Source organism: Pongo abelii, chromosome 1 (assembly GCF_028885655.2).
Source record: "Pongo abelii isolate AG06213 chromosome 1, NHGRI_mPonAbe1-v2.0_pri, whole genome shotgun sequence".
NCBI lineage: Eukaryota > Metazoa > Chordata > Mammalia > Primates > Hominidae > Pongo > Pongo abelii.
Window position 1 is genome coordinate 214864333 of NC_071985.2, and position 24470 is coordinate 214888802.

Genomic DNA, 24470 nt, shown 5'->3' on the forward strand with positions numbered 1-24470 from the left:
CCAGAGTATGATAGGAAGTCAATAAGACGCAGGAGGCGGACCCCACCCCCTCAGGATGGCTTTGCCTGGGCTCTGGCTGCCTCTCCATTCCCAGACCCCCTCCCTCTGTGGACCTTGAGTGACACCTGTTTCTGAGTCCCTTGGGCCAATAAAAGCACTGCTCTGACAGCCAGGAAATTTTACAAGGAGCAGTCAGGCTTCAAGGTGGTGGGAAGCCGCCGTGGCCGCCAGACGTGGGAACGAGAAAGCGCCCAGGAATGTGCCCAGGAGAACAGCTGCAGGAGGATCAGAGCAGGAGGGAGGCCTGGAGCCAGCTCGGATATCACCTCGGTCAGGAGGGGAGGGAATGAGATGAGCTGGCTGCTGCCTCCCGCCTCTTTCCCCTTGGGGTCCTCCCTCAAAGGAAGCGAAGGGCCCCTAATCTGGGAGTGGGGACAGAGGGCTGAGGGGTGTCCACTGGGTCCTGGAGTGCTGAAACGTCCCTTGCTTCTAGGATTGTCCCAGTTGCTTTCAAATTTCAGCTTGTGACTCAGCTTGTTCGTTTCCCTGGATGGAAAGGACATGGGTTTTGCCAGCAGCTGGGCCTGGCTCAGCCCCCATCCAGCTTGTGCCCCTGGGCATGTTGCTTCTCTGAACTTCCAGTTTCTGCACCCGTGGCTTGCAGGGAGCGACCATGCTGACCCGACAAGGTGGTCTGAGCTTCCACTAGCTCGCGTTTGAGAAGCAGCCCCAGCAATGCCACTGGCACCAAGTGGGTGCCGGGCAAAGGCTGGCTCCTCTTGCATGGAAGTGCCCACCGTCAACTCTTTGGGGTGTCCCCTCTGCAGGCCGCTCTGGCTCCCTGAGCACTGCTTAGATTCTGGTAATGGGGATCTTTCCCCTCTCTCTATGCCTCCCAATCCATGGAGAAGACAGCCCAGGAATGGATTCCCACAAGAGCTGTTCATCACGACTTGTCCCGGCTCTTCCTCCTCCATCCCCAACCCTCCAGCCTCAGCCCTTTCCAGCCAGATCCCCAGAGAGGCTCCTGCACTTGGAGAACAACTGTAGGCCTCCTGGAATCCGAGAGTTTGGCCTGGGGAAGTGAGGCAATGTCCCCAGGCCCCCTGCAGCACGCCTTTGCCCCTCAACCCACCGACAGAGGGCAGGCGGGGCAGTCCTCAAGCCGTCAGGAGGCTCTTGCTCTTCTCCCCTCTTCCTTCCCACACACTGAGGCCATGGAGGGGATGTGCAGGGTCTTCGGGGGCTGCCCACCCTGCCCTGATGCATCTAACCTGCCAAGAACTGGCCTGCCCAGCCTACGTGCATGCTTCCGGTAACGGGACACTCATCACCCATCTGAGGAAGCTAGGCTTGTTTGGAAATCTTCCTCCTGATCACTTCTTCTGCTCATCAGAGATTTGGAGATTTTTATACTCCCCAAACCCTCTCTTCTGGCTGAACTAATGCCCTCCCTCCCTCCCTTCTTTCTTTCTTTCTTTTTGTGAGATGGAGTCTCGCTCTGTCACCCAGGCTGGAGTGAGTGCAGTGGTGCAATCTTGGCTCACTGCAACCTCCGCCTCCCAGGTTCAAGTGACTTTCCTGCCTCAGCCTCCCGAGTAGCTGGGACTACAGGTGCCTGTCACCACGCCCAGCTAATTTTTGGGTTTTTAGTAGAGATGGAGTTTCACCATGTTGGCCAGGCAGGTCTTGAACTGCTGACCTCATGTGATCCGCCCACCTCGGCCTCCCAAAGTGCTGGGATTTCAGGTGTGAGCCACCACACCTGGCCTCCCTCCCTTCTTTCATTCCTTCTTTCATCCTTCTTTCCCTTCCTCCTTCTTCCTTTTCTTCTCCCCTTCCCTCTATCTCTCCCTCCATTCTTCCCTCCTCCTTGGACTGTCCAGCTCTCAGTCAACCAACATTTGCTGCCTAGCAACTCTGCATCAAATGCTGGTGGCATTACTTGCCTGCACAACCCCCTGAACCTGTTGTAAACCCCCTGAGGGGTCCCATTAAACCCACTGGCCTTGACCATTCCAAACTTCTGAATCTCTGGAGTATACCTGCAGCACCGACACCGCGGGTGCCTCCTCACCTGCACACGCGCCTCGGTCAGCTTGGTCCTCTGCGCCAGCTCCTCGCGAGTGTATATGTCCGGGTAGTGGGTCCTCTCAAAGGCCTTCTCCAGCTCCTCCAGCTGCTCGGCCGTGAATGTGGTTCGGCTGCGGCGCTGCTTGCGCTTCAGTGGGAGGTCAGGTTCTGACTCCACATCCGAGCCCTCGTCCAGCCGGTTCCCTACAGCCGGAGGAGAGGGAGGGAGAGGGCAGGGGCTTAGAGAGATGGAAGGGTGCTGGGATCTGGGAGGAGAGCACAAGGCACACTCGCGCCCACCTAGGACCCATGACTGCACTGCGATCAGACTCTTCCCAAGCACAAGATAGGAGGATGCTCACCCTAGCATTGTTTATCAATGTGAAGGATGGGAAGCAACCTCCATGCCTAACCCTAGAGTATTGCTTAAATACTTTCTTGTAAAATCTTTGCCTTTATGGAAAAACAAACAAACAAACAACAACAACAAAACAGTCCCCTCTGGCTGGGCATTTTGTTTATTTCCACTGACATGCAAGGATGTCCATGACATGAGACTCAAGGGATGGTTTCATGGTGAGATACATTTGACAAAATCCATAGAGCTATATTCTCAGTTAAAAGGGCAGAATTTTACTGTATATTAACTATACCTCAATAATCTTGACTTTAAGAAACAGGCCTCCATGTATGCTGGCTCATGCCTGTAATCCCAGCAATTTGGGAGGCTGAGGCAGGAGGATTGCTTGAGCCCAGGAGTTCAAGACCAGCCTGGACAACACAGTAAGACCCGACCTCCAGAAAAAGGTAAGAAAATTAGCTGAGTGTGGAAGCGCATGCCTGTAGTCCCAGATACTCAAGAGGCTGAGGTGGGAGAATTGCTTGAACCCAGGAGTTCCAGGTTATAGTAAGCCAGTCACACCACCACACTTCAGCCTGGACAACAGAGCAAGACCCTGTCTCAACAAAAGAAAAAGTGCGTGCGTCCAGAGCTGCCCATCAAGAAGCTTAGATTCCAGGGCTGGCTCTGCTCCTAAATGCCGGTGACCCTGGGAAGGCTATCTCCCCTCCTCAGGCCTCACTTTCCCCATTTGTGACATGAAGGGTTTGGATTAGGCGACTTCCACTGACAGCCTCTCCCTGGGATGCCCCAGGGTCTCTGAGTGATTCCCCCAGGCTAGAGGAGACCTCACCTGAATGACCTTGGTCAAGGCCACGGACCCCACCCCATCATCCCCACTAATTTCCACCATGGAGACTGGGGGTGGGTGAAGGCTTGTTGCTTCCTGGGCCTGGGCCTGGAGAGCCCGAAAGGTTGGAGCCAGCTCACTTCCCCGGCCTGGTTGGGGTTATCAGGCCAGGAATCTGCTTCAGCCCTGGCCCAAGCTAGGGAGGCTGCAGGAAGCCGCTGCTCAGTCTCCTTAGCTGTTGGGGCTGAGACACCCGGGAACCAGCTCCCTGTTCCACCCCTGGGGAGCTGTGGGAAGCATAGAGAAGAGGAAGCAGAAAGGAAGATGGAAAAGAGAGCAGACACTCAGAGGCCACCTTCCTTCTTCCCCACTCCTCTTCCTCCTTTTTCTCTTTTGCCTTCATTTCTTTCTCCCACTTCCTCTCCTTCTCCATCTCTGGTATTCCTGGACGCACTTTTATTTTTTGTCATTGACTCATTCACTCCCTCCCCTAAAGCATTTATTGAGTACCTGCTATGCACCTGAAGAGGCTAGGTATGCAGTGGGAAAGGTAGGAACTGAGCCCTGGGCTTGGAGCACTCAGCCTGAGTCAAGCTAGAAGAGCCTGGGAGATCTTGTGTTCGCATCAGAGATGGGAGAAGCTGAGTCCCAGAAAGGTAATGTGAGGTTCACTCAAACTGTGCTCCTCGCCCCTGACCCCTTCCACCAATACAAAGATCCCTTCCTCCCAATCGCTTCAAGTGTTAATTACAGGAATAGGCCTAGGCCCCTCCCCCAAGGGGCAACTCCCTCCTCCCCACAACAAAAACAAAAAGAGAAACTAGTACTGCCTTACATGTTAAGTGGAGGTGAAGGGAAGGGCACTGCAGGCAGAGAGGAGAGCACACGTAAACGCCTGGTGTGTCAAAAGGTATGCTGGGTAATTTAATCATGGCGCCACATTCATAGCCAGGAAGCTAGTGGGTGTGGCCCGGGGGTGTGGGAGGTCATGCGCCTGGAGGGTCATCCGTCTTGGCAATGCCTCTGTGCCCTGGGCCCACTTCCTTCCATCCTGCTGTCTTGTCCGTTGGAAAGTTATCCTTGCTTTTTTTTTGGCCAGTGCCAGGCTGTCTCTGACTGTGACGCCATGCCACACAGCGAAGGAACGGATTGCAAGGGAGTCCTGCCTTCATCGTGGCTTGCCTCATCCCCAAGGGCAGAGACCTGGGGTCAGATCTAACCCCTGCCCTTGCTTTTCCTGCCAGGGCTCTGCCCTTGCCTTTCCTGCCAAGGCTGCCAGTTACCCAGCCCCCCAGTCACTGTGGGGAGACCACAGTGGGCACAGCTGCCATCCTGGAGCCCCTTCCCCACCATGTCTGGGGCTCAGAGCCAAATACAACTAATGCCAAGGATTCAATTCCTGAAATGCACTGCATAACCTCAGTGTTCTGACGGTGACAATGAAAGCCAGCCCTTGGGGCTTCAGAAGAAGGAAGCAGGCATTTGTCTGGCAGGCAGGGAGGCCAGCCCGTGGATGGGGAATGGGGCACCAGATTCAGTTCTCCAGTGAGGACACTTGAGCTCAGACAGGAGCTGAGGGAGATGGGGGACTAGAGTTGTAGGGAGTGCAGTCTCTGGGCAGAGACTGTGAGGTCAGAGATGTGACCTCAGAGCTGTGAGGTCAGAGATGAGGGCAGACACAGGCCCTACCCTCAGAAAGCCCCAGTCTGATGGAGGAGGCATAGCCTTGTCCTGGGGGAAATCCTAGTCTTTCTTATTTACTTTTTATTTTTATGTTTTTGAGATGGAGTTTTGTTCTGTCACCCAGGCTAGAGTGCAGTGGTGCCACCTCTGCTCACTGCAGCCTCCGCCTCCCGGGTTCAAATGGTTCTCGTGCCTCACCCTCCCGAGCAGCTGGGACTACAAGCACATGCCACCATGGCCAGCTAATTTTTGTATTTTTAGTAGATATGGGGTTTTGCCATGTTGGCCAGGCTGGTGTCGAACTCTGGTCTTGAACTCCTGACCTCAGGTGATCCGCCTGTCTCGGCCTCCCAAATTGCTGGGATTACAGGCATGAGCCACCATGCCTGGCCTGGAAATACTAATCTGACTGAGTCTCCATTCAGTTCTAGAGCAGTGCTGTCCAGTAGAAGTTTCTGCGATGACGGAAACGTTCTAGATTCGCAGTGTTCAATATGGCAGTACTAACTACGTGGGGTTTTGAGCACCTGAAACTTCCCTACTGCAACTGAAGAACGTCGTCTTTCATTGTATTTAATTTTAATTCAAATTTACATAGTCACACGTGGCTGGTGGCCACCACTGAGGCCAGCACAGTCCAATACAGTCATTAACACAGTTGTTCTTTTTTCTTAACAAAGAGAAGGCAGGCCCCAAGCTCACAGCTTCCCGTGTGCAAGTCTCTAGGTAGAATTTAACAACATTGCTTGTTTTTAATGCTATTTATGGTTTTTATGGTTCCCATCTATTTACAGGAAATGATACTCATTTTCCATTTATAAGAGCATTAATATCCTTGAATTAGGTTTTTAAAGGTGCTTTTGGATATAGTAAAATATTAAGGAAATAATAGGACAAGATATAGAGTTGTGACCAAACTCATGACTGCAGTTAGCAAAGGACCAACATTTGCTTTATGCCACCGAGAGATAAAATTCAAGTGCTTCTGCTGAGCCGTGGGCCTCAGTGCCCTCCCATGCTTCAGCTGATCCCTCGGTCCTGCAAGTCACCTGCAGCTTTCTAGACTCACCATGGAGTTCTGGGTCTAATTCCTTCCTGTCTCCTTGTCGCTCCCACTCCTTATTCTGCAGGGATTTGGGGAACTCCGTGGATCCAGAGAGATGCCCAGACCGAAGCCCAGACTGGGGAAGGCCAAGCAGGGCCCACAGGTCTCTCTTGTCCGAAAGGATCTGGCATGATCCTCTTGGATGTTGGAGGTTGCCATAACAACCCTCTGGACACTGAGTGGGGAGGGCAGAGCTCTGTCTCACTGCCCACCGAGATCCAGAGAGATCTCAAGAGAACAGAACTGCAGTTTGTTTGTGACTTCAACCCCTGAAAAAGAGCATCCACCACCCGCCTTGGCCAAGCTCAGGGGAAGAGACCCCCACTTTAGAAACCTCTGTGCCAGCCTTCATAGGTCTGTGAAGCAGGGACTATTGACTCTTTTACCAATAGGTATACCGAGGCTCTGAGAGGTTCAGTCACTTGGATGGAGGACACACAGCAAGTGAGCCCTGGAGAGGGATTGTCGGGAAGGGACAGATTGGGAAGGAGTTCGAGGGTCCTCTGGGACAGCCCTGGTCTAATCAGGAATCCTGGTCTCGGCAGCCTGAGACCTGGCTTGTGGGCTCTGTCTTTCCCTAGCTGTGTGGTCTTGGACAAGTCGCCCCCCTTCTCAGGACCTTGGTTTTCTCAGCCTTAAAAATGAGGATAACAATATATCCTTGTATGCCTCCCTGGATGGCTTTGAGAATGGAATGAGACAAAGATGATGGGGCCCGGTGTGGTGGCTCATGTCTGTAATCCCAGCACTTTGGGAGGCTGAGGCGGGTGGATCACCTGAGGTCAGGAGTTCAAGACCACCCTGGGCAACATGGTGAAACTCCGTCTCTACTAAAAATACAAAAATTAGCTGGGCTTGGTGGTACGTGCCTGTAATCCCAGCTACTTGAGAGGCTGAGGCGGGAGAATCGCTTCGATCTGGGAGGTGGAGGTTGCAGTGAGCTGAGATCACACCACTGCACGTCACCCAGGGCAACAGAGCAAGACTCTGTCTCAAAAAATAAAAATAAAACATAATAATAAAATAAAATAAAGATGATGGGAGTAATTTGCAACTTCAAGGACCCATGAAGGCTATTACTATTGCTGATGATGAGGACAATGACGGTGGTGATGACAGAAAAGGAAACAGGGTGGGGAGTACCAGGCCAAAGCAGTGTGAGAAGACACAAAGAACCCCAGTGCCACCACATCAGCCTCACTTCAGCTTCCTGCACCCCCACTTTCTTGGGGTGCCCTTCTCCCTCCCCACCCCTGGAAACCCTTTAGCCTCAGAGTCAAATTAATCAACAGGATTAGGTGGAACTGGCCATAGAGGCCCTGCTGGTTGGGGCTGAGTCTTCTGTGTACCAAAAGCTGGTACCTTGGTGAAGTCTAGGCAGCTGGTTCGGGGAGGGGGATGTGGGGGGAGTGAACATGGGAACGCATTCATTAAACGGCAGTCAGATTCGGGGTGCACAGTGGGGGAGCAGCCTCATGGCCATCCTCGGCTTCTGCCCTTGCACTCTCAAACAGCTAAGGAATGGGACGGTCCCAGTGGGGTGCTGGTCTGGAGATTGCCCCAAAAGAGAAGGATACAGGGAGAGACGCACTCTCTGGGTTCCTGGATCCTGTCTCTAGTTAGGGATGTGGAGCGGTCCATACTGAGCAAAGGAGAATTGCAGCTCCTACCTGAGAGACCTCCCAATCTCATGGGGGAGAAACAGCCTCTGTTTTAGGAAGCTCCCAGTCGGATAGAGGAGGTATGACCTTGTCCTGGGGATTTTCCAGTCCAGTGGAGGAAACACTGCCAGATGAACTGGGGCACAGGACAGACATAAAACATCAAGGCAGCTTGTGACTCATTAAAGCAGCAGAACCTCAGGACAGAATGAGGGGCGGGAGGTGCTGGAAGTCATTTGCGTTGTCAAAGCTTTGGGGTAGGCAGGAGCAATTTCAGCTCCAGGCAGTGTCTGGCCCAGGCTGAGGTGATGGTGGTAATGGTGATGGTGATGTTGATGGTGATGGTGATGGATGGAAGGTTGCTGGGTGCAGCTGTCATCCTCTCTCCCCCAGCCTTTGCCTGTCCCTTCAAAGCCTCCTTTCACAGCTACTGACCTCTGGAAGCCATCACTGACTGCCAGCATGTGCCAGGAAGCCTCAGCCACGCCAGCAAGGCCTCAACCACCATGGGCCCTGCCCACGTGTCCCCACTCACCGCGCCATCCCATACAGTTCCCTGTCCAGCCACTCATGGCTTCTGTGAGTGAGCGTGCCAGGTGGGTCTTGCCTTGATGCCTTTGAGCATGAGCTTCCTCTGCTCAGAGTGCCTTCCCTCTTCCTGGGAGTGCTCACCCAGCACCATCCAGCTCTTGGGCCACCTCCTCCAGCAAGGCTTCCTGGGCCCATCCAAGGTGATTTCAGTTCCCCTCCTTGGCGTTCTCAAAGCTCATCAGGAGACACTGAACGTGACTGTTTATGGGTCTGTGGGTTTCACTGGACTGGGAGATCCTTGAGTGTGGCAGGGACTATGCCTGGGACACAGCATATGCTCAATAAAGGCCCCTTGAATGAATAGAGCTTGGCAGAGCTTGGCAAAGTCTCTCTTGAACTCTGACGCACTGCAGCAGTCACCCCCTGCACTTGCACACAGCACTCTACAGTTTACAAGCCCTTTTGTTGTCCCAACACAGTCTCTCCCAATAAGGGGAGGGGAAGGCAGGCAGTGTTATCCCCATTTTACAGATGTTCAGTGGAGTCTCAGGGCAGTGAAGCTGCAAAGTAAACCCAGGACTCAGAACTCCCAGCCCGGAGAAGGCCAATTTGGCTACAGCAAGTTCCTGGGTGATGGAAAATTCCATTTCTGATCCTGAAAAGCAATGTGGCTTCTCTTCCATCCTCAACCTTTCCCTCCTCTGTCTTTTGCCAGAGGAAAAACCTTGAAATAAGGTGATAAGGTGACCACAATCTCTGGATCTACCCAGCTCACAGAGGACCAGGAGGGAGCTGACCCATTTCTAAATCACCCATCCCAGATCAGTGGAGGCCGGCAGTGGCCCTGAGGTTTGGGGTCCTTCTCTCAGCCTCCCTCACACCCTCCGGAAACCCTCCCACCCCTAATTCTGTGCTCCCCTCTCCCGCAGCCTCCCAACCCAGCTTTTATTACAGTTTAACATAGGCCCCGGCGCGGAGCTGTGGCAGAGAAACGAATCACATAATAGTTGATATGCGTTTTAATCAAGTAATTCGGGCAGAGCTGAGAGCCGGCGAGTGTGGGCCAGGAGTCCCTGAATACCAAACAGGCCTGGGCGCAGGTCTCAGAAAATGGAAAAGTCATTTACAGCTCAGCTGGGGGCCCGGCAAGCTGGGACCATGGCAGGGGCCCTCCCTGCCCCTCCGAGGGAACCGCTCAGCTGTAACCAGCGCACAGTGCATGGGGCTCGGGCATGGCTGTGGGAGTCAGACTACACACAAGGACAGGGCGACGGAGGATCAGACTGAGAGGCAGGGGCTTGGAATCCAAGTTAAACCTCCCTGGGGTTCCAGGAAAGGATGAAGTGTCCCACTACAGTCCACCTCTTCTGCTCACACTCCTCTTGGGTGCTCCTCTTGGCGTTGGGCACCACACCCAGCCAGCACTGTCCTTAATTCTTCCTCCTCTCCTTTCCCGCCTCTCATGCAGCTAGCCCAGCACTGAGACCAGGAGATCCCGAGTCCCTCTTAGATTGGAATCTGTCCTGGCATCCGCCCACTCCATCTCTTCCTGGACTCCAGCCACCACCTTCTCTCCCAGCAATGGCAGGGCTTTGCAAAGGCTGTGCCTTCTGCCCATGCCCCGTCCCACCCTCCTCATGGCCTGGTGAACCTCTGCAGTTTGCAGCTGGTCAGGCCAGGAAGAGCGGACACTGAGGAGCACAGGTTCTGGACTCAGTCTGGCTGGGTTCTGTGGCCCCCACATGTGAAAACACAGATAATAACAGAGACACCCCCGACCCTCCCTCAGCACAATCAGTCAGACGTGCTATGTATTCTGTTTTGTCATCTGTTCCCAGCACCCATCCACCACCCATTGCACACTCCACAAGGATGGGCATTATTGTTATTATTATTTTTGAGACAGTCTTCCTGTGTTGCCCACGCTTGAGTGCGGTGGCTTGATCTCAGCTCACTGCAACCTCCGCCTCCCAGGCTCAAGTGATTCTCATGCCTTAGCCTCCTGAGTAGCTGGGATTACAGGCACCCACCACCACGCCTGATTAATTTTTGTATTTTTAGCAGAGACAAGGTTTTGCCATTTTGGCCAGGCTGGTCTCAAACTCCTGACCTCAGATGATCCACCCACCTCAGCCTCCCACAGTGCTGGGATTACAGGCATGAGCCACCGCACCCGGCCAATGGGCGTTCTTGACTGTCCTTTTGTTCGTTGCCGAATCTCCAATGCTCGGCACAAAGTGGACACTCAAATATTTGTTGCATGAATGAATGGATGATAAAATGACTTGGTATCTTACGGCACATAAAGTAATGCTGGGTTGGTAACAACTGAATGTTCAAAGAAAACGAAATTTAGAAAAACAACTGCCGGGGACAAGTAAGCCTTCCTTGGTGCTCTGGGTCTAAGGTATCCATAGCTGCATTCTCATTGCTGGGACAGAGCAAAACTATCCACACTTGATTCATTTCAAATGTGTCTGTGCACTCACTCAGTCCCAGTATCTGGGAGTTCAAAGGTGAAATCAACCCAGCCCTACTCTGAGGGTGCAGGGGAGATGGGTGGAGGGGAGGTCAGGTTCCGGATGGAGCCACTGAGCCAACCGCCTGACCAGTTGGCCCCACTCTGGTTTCTGGCTGTACCTGACCACTTTCCTGACCCCCACCCACTTCACCCACACACGTACTCCACTGTCCTGGTGAGCAGGGACCCCAGCCAGGTGCCCTGCCCCATCCAGGCAGCTGGGCAGCCGTGCAGGGACAGGTGGAGAACGGGATTGATTGAGGGTACAGAAGCAGGGAGGGGGCTCTGCACATTCCCCTTGAGACCTGTCCTCGACAGATGGGATCTCCATCAACTCCTTAGGTCCTGCCTACCCCGCCCCCACAGCCCGGCATCACCTCCTCTCTCCCCTTCCCAGGCAGGCCCAGGAGGGGCCGAGAACGTCTTAAGGCCACAGCACATCTGGGGAGTCCGTTATCTCCAACCCTTGGACCAAGGCTACACCACCAAGTTGCTGGCCCCAGAGGAGGGGACGGGAGCTCAGAGTCTCAGGGACTTGCCCAGGGCCACTGTCCAGAAGGTGGCAGGGTGGGATTCTAACGTGGGGTTTTCTAGGGCTGGAGTCCCGCCCACTTCAGGCTGCTCCCCCCATCCCCAGTTCTCCACTGGGAAGAAGACAGGGTGAGCTGGCATTGATCCGGGGGGAACACTTCTTGCTTCTTCTCGAAGGGGATTCTAGAAAGTGGGCAACATGGCTCCTCCCCGTCCACGGGGCCCAACAGCTGGCAAAGGGTGAGACTCCTCCATGCTAATGTCTGAAGGGTCCCACCGGCCCCTAACCAGAACCTAGGCTTCAGGCTCCGTGGCCAGGTCCTCTGGCTGCCCCAGAGGCCTCCTGGGGGCTGGGAAGCATTGGCAACGTGAGGATCCAAATAGGCTCTATCTGACTCCAAATCCTACACTCTCTCCCAGTGAATGAGAGAAGCCCACAGGTTCAATTTCACTCTCCCAACTCAAGGAGAGGAGGGAAGGAGGAGAGTGTCTTTAGGAAAGCCAGAGATGGATTCTCACCTTGTTCACAAAATTTGACAAAACTTTTTCTTCTCCAGGGAGCTCCCATTGAACCCCACCAGGCCGGATTTTAAAATTCTAAGCCCGGCCGGGCATAGTGACCCACACCTGTAATCCCAGCACTTTGGGAGGCCAAGGTGGGTGGATCATCTGAGGTCAGGAATTCGAGACCAGCCTGACCAACATGGTGAAACCCCATCTCTACTAAAAATACAAAATTAGCCAGACATGGTGGTGCATGCCTGTAATCCCAGCTACGCAGGAGGCTGAGGCAGAAGAATCACTTGAACCCGCGAGGCAGAGGTTGCAATAAGCTGAGATTGCACCATTGCACTCCAGCCCGGGCAACAAGAATGAAACTCCGTATCAAATAAAAATAAAATAAAATAAAATAAAATAAAATTCTAAGCCCTAGGTAGATGATTTGCACCACAAAATCTGATGCAAGGGGAAACTGCAGTGGGGCATTCTTTGATCCTGGCTCTCTGCTAGCAGCATGGTACTGTCCTTAGACACTAGAGGGCACTGTGTATACATTCCTGCCGGGAAAGAGCCTTTCTAGGAAGAAGGAAGTAGTACTGCTGGAAATGGTACTGTGTAGTTGCATGGACAGAATTCAGAGCCCTGTATTCTCGTGGCAGACCCAGAGCTCTTTCTTCTGCACCAAGCTGTGAACCAAGCACAAAGCACATATGGGAGATGAAGCAAGAGGTCGAAGTTGAAGATGTCATGAGGACCCTTCTAACTCGGTCTCTTTAACATGCTGGTCCTGTGCAGCTAATATGGAGTTTTGGAAGGGGTGGCAGCTGTGGATTAGTGAGGAGGATGAGGTGGGACATTTTAAGAGGGCACCTTGGGGGGCAGGGGCAGGCCCACTCTATGAGGAGCTCAGCTCAAAATCTCTTTTTTTTTTTTTTTTTTTTTTTTTTTACGGAGTTTTGCTTTTGTTGCCCAGGCTGGAGTGCAATGGTACAATCTCAGCTCACCGCAACCTCCGCCTCCCAGGTTCAAGCGATTCTCCTGCCTCAGCCTTCCGAGTAGCTGGGATTACAGGCATGTGCCACCACGCCCGGCTAACTTTGTATTTTTAGTACAGAGTGGGTTTCTCCATGTTGGTCAGGCTGGTCTTGAACTCCTGAGCTCAGGTGATCTGCCCATCTCAGCCTCCCAAAGTGCTGGAATTACAGGCGTGAGCCACCGCGCCCGGCTCAAAATCTTTTACACTCTTCCTGTGACTTTAAGTCCATCTTGAAATTACTCACTAGTTCTCATTCACTTCTCTCACGGGTTATTTCAATCATTTACTCATCCAAGTTATTTAAGCAGCAGGGAGAGCAACGATTGTGCTGGGCAGAGCAGAAGTCACTATGCTGCTTCTGAAGGGCTTGCCCGCTTGGTCCTGTCTTACAAAGTGTGGTGGAGGTAGCAAGGGCTGGCACTGGGGGAGAGGTGAGAAGAGTAGAGGCAGTGAGGTCAGATGGGCCTGGGTTTGAGTTCGGAATCTGCCTCCTACCAGCCATAACTCCTGGGTATGTTTAAGTCCTGAGCCTCATTCTTGTTATTTCTAAACGGTGAGAGTGATGGGAGACAGAAAGGAGGAGGGGAGGTGAGGAAAACTGGATGGAGGCTGAGCTCCCAGCCTTGTGTGTGACGGGTGCTCCTGGGCTGGCCAGCCTGCCAGCCACCACTCCCAGACCCAGTCTCTCCTCTCCTTCAGAACGGAAGCCTGGCAGGTGGGGAGTTGGCACTCTGGGCTCATCCATGACCTGCTGTGTGACCCTGAGCATGTCACTTGTCACTTGTCCTCTTGGAATCTCTATTTGCTTATGCATCCCCTGGGAATAAGAGCTGCCATCCTGCGTATTCCCTAGGGTACTGATGCAGCTCCAGGGGTGGGAACCTTGAGAAATACACAGACAGAGGTACCCTTGATACAACTGTCCCAGCCCCCCACTAATGTAGAAAAGTAACTTCATCCCTCTGGGCCTCAATTTCCTCACCTGTAAAATGAGGACAAGAATAGTACCAACCCCACAGAGTTGTCATGCACAAAGATGAAGGGAATTACTGCAAGGCAAGAACAGTTCCAGGTACTCAGTAAGCACCCAATCCATGTTAGCTATTATTATTGCTGCTATTGTTATTATTGGCCCCTCCATGTAGTGTGGACCTATTTTACTTCTGTATCCCTCAGAGGCAAGCACAGTTGCCTGGCACAAAACACAAAGGCAAGGAATGAATGCATGGGTGAATGAATGAACAAATGACTGAATGAATGAACATGACTTTGTCATCCTTTCCTTATTCTTCCACGATGGAGGCTTTGCAGACCCCAAGCCATGCCCACAGACCCCACGTCCATCCCATCCCATCCTTTTCCCAGAAATCTGTCCTGGATGCAAAATGTACCTACAGAGAAGAGGGGGCCAGGTGGTCTCAGGTAAGTGATCCAGCTGTAGCATAAATGCTGGAGGCACTAAGGGGCCAGAGGAAGACAGACGCCCAGGAAGCTGGAGCAGGGGAGGCCTAAGGAGAGGTCTCAAAATCAGCAGAGGGGAAAGAGCAGCAGCTGGGGCTCCAGTGGCCAGATTAAGCTGTCCGGCATGGAAAGGAAAAGGCAGCCCGACCACCCATCCGTGCCCCACAAAGCGGCTGTGAAAGGACCATATGCCTGAGAGGCCAAGCCTGCAGGACCCTCCTTCTCCCCCTCCCCATACCCTCACCCCTTCTCAGTGCTGGAGCCCTGGGAGACAGGTGCTGTGTCCAGTTGGAAAGTTGTTTGGAGGTGGAGATGGAAAATGGCTTTGGGCCTCCTCCCTCTGTCCATGTAACTCCCTGCTTCTGGGCTCAGTCATGAAAAAGGACTTAAACCTGGGGCTCACTCTACCCTGAAGACGGGGCTCTGTGAACCCATGCAGCATCCCCCAGTGGGGCTGGGTGTGAAGGCCACAGAGAAGAAGCGTTCAAACCGCTATAGTGTGCTTTGACCTTACGAAGGACCTTTCCTGTAGCAAATCACATCACCTCACTACAACGCTCATCAGTATTTCTATTAGCCTCATTTTACAGGTGAGAAAACTGAGGCTCAAAGGGGTTAAGTAACTCAATGGCAGAGTGACAGTGAAGGCCAGGCAGCCGGTCCCAGAGCCCTCTTAACCATCGCGATGGGCACTTCTGAGCCTGCCATGCCAGGTCCCCTGCACTGGCTCAAACATGCCCACCCTGCAGAGCCACTTCCAGCCTCCATACCGACTTGTGCCCTGGGATGATGCCTTCAAGTTAGTTCCCATTGTCTAACCCCACCGTCCTCCCAATCTAGACATGAAGGCCATTTACTCCATGAAGCCCTCCAGGACTGCCACATCCAGAGAACTCTGCTTGAATCCCTATGGCACTTGCTGCCCGTGCCGTCTTCTCAGCTCTTAGTATCAACTCCTGCTGGAGACTAATCATTAGCTTTCAGTGGATATGTGTGGAAAGTCCATCTCCCCATCAAACTGAGGACAGCCCAGGGTAGAGATGGCGTCTTTACAATAAGACTGGGAGTTCCTCGAGGATGGAAACTCTATTTTTTCTTATATTGGGCATTACCCGAGGGCAGGGTGACTAAGAACAGCTCTGCAGTTCCTATCATTCTAGAACGCTTTTTTTTTTTTTTTTGAGACAGAGTTTTGCTCTTGTTGTCCAAGCTGGAGTGCAATGGCACGATCTTGGCTCACTGCAACCTCCGCCTCCTGGGTTCAAGCAATTCTCCTGCCTCAGCCTCTTGAGTAGCTGGGATTACAGGCATGCGCCACCATGCCCAGCTAATTTTGTGTTTTTAGTAGAAATAGGGTTTCTCCATGTTGGTCAGGCTGGTCTTGAATTCCCAACCTCAGGTGATCCACCCGCTTCCGTCTCCCAAAGTGCTGGGATTACAGGCGTGAGCCACTGCGCCCGGCTAAATGCTTCTTTTCTTTCTTTTTCTTTTCTTTCTCTCTTTTTTTTTTTTTTTTTTTTGAGATGGAGTCTCGCTCTGTCACCCAGGCTGGAGTGCAGTGGCGCGATCTTGGCTCAGTGTAACCTCCACCTCCCGGGTTCAAGCGTTTCTCCTGCCTCAGCCTCCCGAGTAGCTGGGACCACAGGCGAATGCCACCACGCCCGGCTAATTTTTGTATGCTTAGTAGAGACGGGATTTCACCATATTGGTCAGGCTGGTCTTGAACTCCTGACTTTGTGATCTGCCCACCTCAGCCTCCCAAAGTGCTGGGATTACAGGCGTGAGCCACTGCGCCTGGCTAGAATGCTTTTAATCACAGTCTATAGGAACTGCAGCCATCAGTTAAATAAAGAAGCCATGGACCCTCATCATTACACACACAGCAAGGAGAACTGATTAAGCTTCCCCAGAGTCACAGCTTCTCCCCCGGGACTCTGTGCCAGTTTCTTTTCCCTCCAGAGTTATTTCTATGCTTCCAGCTTCCCGTCTATCCCCACACTTCTATCTTCCTTCAAACAGGCCTCCCAGGAAAACTCTGAAACCTAACATTCTGTGTACCTAACAAGGTGTACAGAGAAGCACGTGCCCCACAGGTGTTTATCAAGCACCCAGCGGTGCCTCACAAACCACACTAACAAAAGCTACAGCAGTGAATGTTCATTGCAACGGGAATTAGGGGTCTCGGGATCATGCCACCGTGAAAGAGACCCACTCTCTGAAAGATGGGTCTGCTGTGCGCCGGTCCTGGAGTGCTGATGAGAAAGTCAAGCAGGATCACTGGAAACATAAGCCCAACACCCCCACCACTGGGGCAGTTGCTGTAAGGGAGGCCATGCCGCCCCCTTAGAAACAAGATCTCCACCTGAGAAGCCCGCCCGATGAAACAGATTTCACCCTCTGGAGACACCAACACCAAAGCCATCAACTTGGTTATTTCCCCTGTTACTGCCTCCAGGAATGCCAGATTAAAACACGAGTTGTCAGGGTGGAAGTGTCCCCCAAATCACCTACAGTCAACCAGCATGCCCCATTTAGATGAGAGGACTCTTCATCCTCTCCAGAGGAGCATCCCCCAGGAGCCCGTGGGCTGGCTGTAAAGACGAGGGGGCTTGGGGTTGAAACCCTGAAGTTTGTCCCTGACTTCACCTCCAACTTGCGTGTGACCTTTGCCAAGTCTAAACCCCTCTCTGAGCCGCATTTTCCCTACCCCTAAAATCAAGGGGTCTTCCTGGATCTCAAAGAACAGCCTGAGAAGGGGCCTGGGCTGTATCTGATGGATAAACCCCACCTTCAGGGTTCAGGACAGTGCCAGGCATACAGTGGGGCTGGCTCTCAACAATGCCTGTTGCTGGAGAAAGGATCATTGACTGGTGGGGGTGGTGAGGAGTTTCAGAAGGGATTGTGATCCTAAGTTGCGTGTGCAGCATGAGCTACAGGACACCCTGAGATCATCTGCTTCCTGTAGGGGAGGGGAAGGACCAATTTCATCACCCTCCCATTCTGCCTGGGGCCTGCCCTGCCTCCCAGGATTCCCCAATCCCCCTCTTTTCCTCTTAGGAGAAGGGGGTTGGGAAGCCTTATCCTTCCCTTCCCCTCTCCTCCCCCAACTTCCCCTCCCCTCCCCCAACTTCCCCTCCCCTCCCCTCCCCTCCCCCAGCCACTCATGGGCCCCTTGTGTCTCCGGCTGGTCGCTGGGCAGCGAGAGGCCTTTCATGGTGCATTCTCCCGCTGCCCCCCTCCCCACCCTCTCTCCCCAGCAACCCCATCCTGTCGTGCCCCCATCAATCTACTGCAACCCAGCCCTCTCCAGCTGGCCTGGTTGGGCCGTTCCCAGGCAGAGCAGGTCCACAGTGGAAGATGGTGGAAAAATGTGGACAAATTTCTGATTTGCAACACTCTGGGAAAGAGTTTATTGCCATTGTTTGAGGACGAATGTATAAATAAAGCAAGGCGAAGATGGCAGGGGGAGGCTGGTGAAAGGCAGAAAACGAGAAATTTTATGGCCATAAGGAGCGTACTCTAATGGTGATTTTTGAGGCACTGGACCATGGTAGTTACTTAGCCTAATGATTGCTGTGAAGCTGGGCGAGGTGGCTTATTTCTTAATTACTGTTACGTATTATGTCACGCGGATGCCCCAACCCTGGAAAACTTGGTCCTGAGCGGACCCCGGCTTGGAGCCAGCTCGTGGTGCAGGGATGCTGGTGGGCAGATGGGAGGCTAAGTGAGGGCCGTCACCTGCCCTGATCAGGGGAGCGACCCTGAGGCCTGCTGCATCTCCCCGCTGCCTGGACTCCTGCCCCCCGAGACACCACCAAGAGAAGAAGTGAAAGAGAGACTCGAACTTAGAGCCATGGCTTCAAGATATGAATTCACTCAACACATCGGGGTTGAACACAGGTATGAGCCCCGTTCTGAGCTAGTTACGAGAGGTGTGACAGAAAATGAGACTTCAAAAGCTGTTTACAAAAAGCAGCCAGGGGCTCATTTCGGCTTCCTGGCTGACAGTCTCTGCAAAGCTGTTCCGAGAGCAGGACTGCAGGTGGGGTTGGGGGGACAGCCTGAGAAGGGGTCCTGGGCTGTATCTGATGTATTCATTACCCCACCTCCAGAGCCCAGGACAGCACCAGCATACAGTTGGGCTGGGGAGAGGAGAGATGCCCTGACGTGCTATGTCACCTTGGCCAGGTAGGTGGTCTCTCTGAGCCTCTGTTCCTTCACCCATAAAAACTGGGTGGGCTGGGTGGGGCTAAATATTCCCTTTTTGGTTCTAACATCTTAAGATTCTGCGATTCTAAGATGCTGTGGTTCTGTTGCTGTCGGAGTTGGTGAGGTTGATTTTTCCAAGGCGATCGGCATGAGCCTATTGGACAGTTTCGGCTTCTTTTCATGGTTGGCGTGTGTCAGGTAAGGCAGGTAAGCCACAGAGGAAAGAACGGGGCTACTGAGGATCCACTATGTCCCAGGAAGTCATCGTGCACTACGTCCTTTCATAGAATCCTCACAATCATCTCATGGGAAGAGGACTCTTTCAAACACTCGAAGAGATGTGGAGACTTGCTCAGATGCTAAGCAGCAAAGTCTCCATTCAAACTCAGGTAGGGCAGACACCAAAGCCAATGAATGCATATTAAGCAAAGCAAGCCACCTCCCCAACATCTTCTAGACCAGCTGTCAAGTGTTAGCAGCATCAGAATCACCTAGAGGGCCTCTGGAAACACAGGTTGTTGGGCCCCATGAGGGAGCCTAGGAAGTCTCATTCCCAGCAAGTTCCCAGATGATGCTGCCACTGCTGCTGGTGGGGGTGGTTCACAATTTGAGAACCACTGTGCTATAGAAATGCAGAGAAAACTAGCATCAACAAATAAACAGGACCATGCTGCTCTGTGAAAGGGAGCAAGAGCCCGGGGAGAAACACACAATCCCTCTCACCCATCATCACAGTGGAAAAAGAGGGACAGACAGCGCTGCCATGCCCTAGCCCCTCATGGCTCCAAAGCCCTGGATCTTTTTCACATGGGAAGGGTGGAGACGATGCCAAGGGGGCCAGCTTGGAGGAGGAACTTCTTTCTCTGTGCCTGCTCCTGCAACTTGCCATGGTGGCTGTGTCATCAGATTCTTGACAGACCACAGTCTGGAAGCCTGCCTCCCTGCCTGCTCTGGGCTCTGAACTCACCTCTTTTCACCCCTTCTTCTCCACCCTGGCTCTTTCCCTAAGTCCCTTTTCTCCTCACCATCCTTCCCTTTGTGTTCAGCAATCAGGTGTGTCACTGGTATTTGCAAGGGGAAAGAGCTGTCCTAGTATCAGGAGAGTGGCCTTTAAAAGACTGAAGTCAGGAACCACACCCAACACCTACCTCCTCCATGAGCTGTCTTCCAGCCTCCCCTCTTGGATTATTTGGAAGAACTATGTTTCCGTTCCATGAAGATAAGGATTTTTATCTGTTTTATTCATTGCTTTATCCTCAATGCCCAGAAGAGGGCCTGGCCCATGGTAATTGCTCAACAGACATTTGTCGAAGGAGTGAAAGAATTACGTCCTCCTATATGGCCAGATCTGAGCAATAAGGTGCAATGTTCCAAATAGTCTTCTCTTCAAGCCAACGTGATTGTTGGTGAGTGTGTTAGGATTGTTTTGTACAATAATTTCATTAGAGATGTATTTATGCAACACCAGACACCTGGCCCCACGCTGGAAGCCCCAGCTAGCCAGCTGAACAGTTCCAAGAGGTCGAGGACTGACACTCTAAACCAACACACAGATACTCCATCGAATTCCCCCTTCTGCTTCCAGATGTCTCAGCCGCTCAGAGGGCCCCCAAATGCAAATGCAGTGCCTTCATTATGGCTCCAAAATAACCTCCCTTGCCCGTGGAATCCCTCATCCAACCTGGGGTTTGAGTATCTCACTGCAAAGAGTTGGACATCTTTGGAATGGGTTCCTGAAGGAGCCACTTTTTAAAGGAGTTAAAATCCAATTTGATCCTGCTGTTTACGCCTTTTAAAAGTTTGATGTGTTTTAGATAAAACCATTTTTTTTGATCAATAAAAATAAAATCTGTTACTCGCACCCTGGGGCAATTATTGCTCTGAGCCCAGCTTACTGAATCTTGATCAAATAAACAATGTTATTTTCCAAAAATGTGGCCAACCAGAGGTTAGTTACATTAAACTAGCAGGGAGTGGTATAGTCTGAAAACACACTGGTTCTGACAGGGCACGAAGCCATGCTTCTAGATATTTGGGGGTGGACAAAAATGTGTTCACTTAAGGAGCTGACGGTGTGGGATTGGGCTTCTTAGTTCTGAAGAGCACGTGGTCCTCTCCATGGGGATAAAACAGTGGTAACGGGTGTCTATGATGCTCTTGCCTTATGCCAGGTACTAAGCTTTGCATGCATAATTGGCGTCATTCCAAGCACTCAGAGATAGTAGGCATCAATATTAAACCAGTCCTAAGGAAGAGACTCTGAGAGGGGCAGTGATTTATCCAAGATCACACAGCTATATGTGGCTGGGTCAGGACTTGAACCCAGGCCCGTCAGGAGTCAGAACCCATGCTACAGAACCCTTGCCATTCCAACTCCCTTTCAGTAAGGGAGGGCAGTGAGGAGGCCTTGGAAATTGCAGCTCTGCACGTGCCAGTGCTGCTGCATCCACACTCTTTTACCTCCTCTTCCCCGCATCAGCGCCATGCTGTGCTTGCTCTAAATGGCCCCGATAGAGTCTGCATAAAAGACCAGTGCTCTGGCCGGGTGCGGTGGCTCACTCCTGTAATCCCAGCATTTTGGGAGGCTGAGGCGGGCAGATCATCTGAGGTCAGGAGTTCAAGACTAGCCTGGCCAACATGGTGAAACCCCCCTCTCTACCAAAACTACAAAAATTAGCTGGGCGTGGCAGTTCATGCCTATAATCCCAGCTACTCAGGAGGCTGAGGCAGGAGAATTGCTTAAACATGGGAGGCGGAGGTTGCAGTGAGCCAAGATCTCGCCATTGCACTCCAGCCTGGGCGACAGAGCGAGGGAGACTCAGTCTCAAAAACAACAACAACAACAACAACAACAAAAACAAAAACAGTGCTCTCCAGTCTGGGGCTGCATTTGGCAGGAGGGGACGCTGCATCTGAGACAGGGATGCATATCCTGGGAAGATGCTGCACCTCGTGTTTCCTGAAATTGATGTGGAAGGACATACACTTCCTGCCAGCCATGGTTCTGCTGGGTGGGTGCATGGCGCACCCTTACAATCCTGAGGACATTTATTTCCTGTTATATGTTTCTAAACAAAAAAAAAGTGATATTTTATTATAAGAATCTTATGTATTCTGTAAGAGATGGGGAACGGGATGGCTTGGTGGCCTCAGAGGCTAAGCTAGACCTGTAATACCAGGATGCCAGGGGACCTGGTGGCTAGTTTCAGAAGGGCAGTGGTGAAAGAACAGGAGATGGCAAAGGGAGATTTGGGAAAGTGAAGGGTATTATCAAGGGTGCATGGGATGAGGAAGCTGTTAGGGTTGGACATCAGGCTGATCACCTTGGTGAATGAGGAGGGTCAGAAACACTCACAGAGTGCCCCGTATGTGCCAAGCTCTGCTCAGACATTCCCTCATTTCATCTTGACAACTACACCAACAGGAACTTTATTATTTCTATTTTATTTAGTTATTTATTTACTTTTTTTTTTTTTTAAGAGACAGGGTCTTGTTCTGTCACCCAGGCTGAAATGCAGTGGTGCAATTATAGCTCAGTGCAACCTTGAACTCCTAGGCTTAAGTGATCCTCATGCCTCGGCCTCCCAAGCAGCTAGGACTACAGGTGGGCACCACCATGCCTGGCTCATTTTTAAATTTTTTTTTTTTTTTTTTTTTTTTGTAGAGTTAGGGCCTTGCTATGCCAGCTCCTGGCCTCGAGTGATCCTCTTGCTTCAGTCTCCCAAAGCACTGGGGTTACAGGAATAAGCCACCAGGCCTGGCCTGTTCCCATTTTAAAATGAAGAAAGTAGAGGTACTGGTTACGCCACCAACCCAAAGATATAAGGCAGGGCCAAGATTTAGGATTTGAATCCAGGCCTGCTGAGCCCTCCGAGATGCTGGGAGGGAATATGTTTCTCCAAGGTCGTCCTCCCAGGGCCCAACCTCCACCATCACACCCTTTTCCCACCTGGCCCACTGGGGCCTCCCAGCCCCAACCTCTGGCTTTCTTCCCCTTCCAGGCTCGGCTGTCTGCCCTCTAATTAGATTCCCCTGGAAATAAGAGTGCATTGTACAGTTCTGCTAAAGGCAAACTGATTTTACCATTTCTTTTCTTTCCTCCTCTTTAATAACTCACCATGTCTCAAGGAGGTTTCACTCAGGGCCTGCACACTGGAAAATTATTGTCTCTCACGCACTCATTTTTCTGTTGAGGAAAATTGAAAACTGGATTCCTCCTCCGTCACTGGCCCCCTCTCTTTGCCTACCTGGTGCCCAGAATATTCTAGTCCTCTCCCGAATTGCCTTCTAGGCCCCTCTCTACCTCGAAAGCAAGTCCTGCTGCCTTCCTGCCCCACAGCTTGGAAAGGCTGGCAGGCCCACTGAGCTAGGGAACAGTGAGGGGTCTTTCAAAAGTTTAGCGAGGAGGGAGGGAGCGAGGGGGTATGGGGTGCTGGGAGCCAAGCGGTTTGCCCGGCTTCAAGATGTGTTTGCCTCTAGAGAACTGGACCGGCTCCAGCACTTTTGAGGCAGGAGTTGGGTGAGTTCTGAGCTTTTATTGGTCCCATCAGGTTCCTGTTAAGTGTCAGAGAGTAAATTATAAACAAATGGGTCCCATTTCCATTTCTGAAGGCGTCTCCAGCCCTGCCTTCGTCCTTTACATGTAACGGTACATCCTCTTAAGTGGTGCCTGATGGGACAAGGAGCCAGGTGGAGGGACTCACACGGGCCCGGGCTGTCGTCTCCATGGCCTGCAGCTCCTGCCGGCTGGCTGGCACTCTCTGACCAGGCCCTGGAGAGAGGCCAGCAAGGTTTCTGGTGTGACGGATGGACAGATAGACTGACGGACGGATGCCTGGGGCTGCAGGTCTGGGCCCTGAGTCAACAGGTTTCATGAATTAGGGGTTGAGAGCTCAGGCCTGAGGGAAAGCAAGAGAGTGGAGGGGTGCTTAGTGGAGAACAAGGCCTGGGCTAGGGCTGGTAGTGCCACAGCCAAGGAAGTGGAAGCGGTGCAGGCAGGTCCCCTGGGCCTGGGCACTCAGGACTTTGGGAACTGAATGTCTTTGGCGCCCTGGGCAGGGCAAACAAAAGCCACCTCCATCCTGCCCTGCAGTGCTCCACTCCTTAGTTCCTGCTCTCATGATGTGGGTTGCAAATAGGAGACTGAGCCACACCCAGGCAAATAATTGATTTTACAATATTTGGGATCATTTGCTGGACACCAAGCTACGGGCACGTACTGTTTCATTTTAGCCTTGCCGTGGCTCCACAAGGTAGGTACTATTTTATGGGCAGGGGGTCTAAGATGCAGAGAAATCCTCATCAGTGATAATTTCAGCTCATAAAAAGTGCTTTCTATGTACCAGGAACTGTTAAGGGCTCTTTTTTTTTGAGATGGAGTCTCACTCTGTCACCCAGACTGGAGTGCAGTGGCACGATCTTGGCTCACTGCAACCTCTGCCTCCTGGGTTCAAATGATTCTCCTGCCTCAGCCTCCCAAGTAGCTGGCCTACAGGCACATACCACCACACCTGGCTAATTTTTGTATTTTTGGTAGAGACCATGTTGGCCAGACTGGTCTCGAACTCCTGACCTCGTGATCCGCCCGCCTCAGCCTCCCTATCAAGGGCTTTTTGTGGATTAGCTCCTTTATCCGTTACAACTATGTTGCAACCATTATCATTCCATTTGCAGATAAAGAAGCCAGAACTCAGGCCAAGCTACTGTCCATGTCTCAAAGCTTCTAAGCAGCAGAGTATGGGATTGTACTCAGGTCTGGGGCAGGCACCAGCCTTCCTTTTTGGGACAGCTTCCCCCAGTACGGACTTTGTCTCCAATGTCTGAGACATCCTTTCTGCATCAAAAGAGTTGGTTCAAGCTGGGAGCAACCTGAGAGATAACCTAGTCCCAACTCATTGTCTTCCAGATGCGAATACTGAGCCCAGAGAGGGAATGTGACTTGCTAGAGGTCACACAGCAGTTAGTGAGG

At 52.2% G+C, this 24470-nt stretch overlaps 1 protein-coding gene across 6 annotated transcripts in view; it reads right to left on the reverse strand.

Annotated features, from left to right (window-relative positions):
- PAX7 (paired box 7) overlaps nucleotides 1–24470 on the reverse strand; it is a 120114-nt gene that overhangs the window by 56990 nt on the left and 38654 nt on the right. For all 6 annotated transcript variants that reach the window (XM_054540825.2, XM_054540839.1, XM_002811397.4 and 3 more), the window contains exon 5: nucleotides 2078–2277. In XM_054540825.2, the coding sequence (XP_054396800.1) occupies nucleotides 2078–2277 (200 nt within the window). The remainder of the gene's footprint in view (nucleotides 1–2077; nucleotides 2278–24470) is intronic.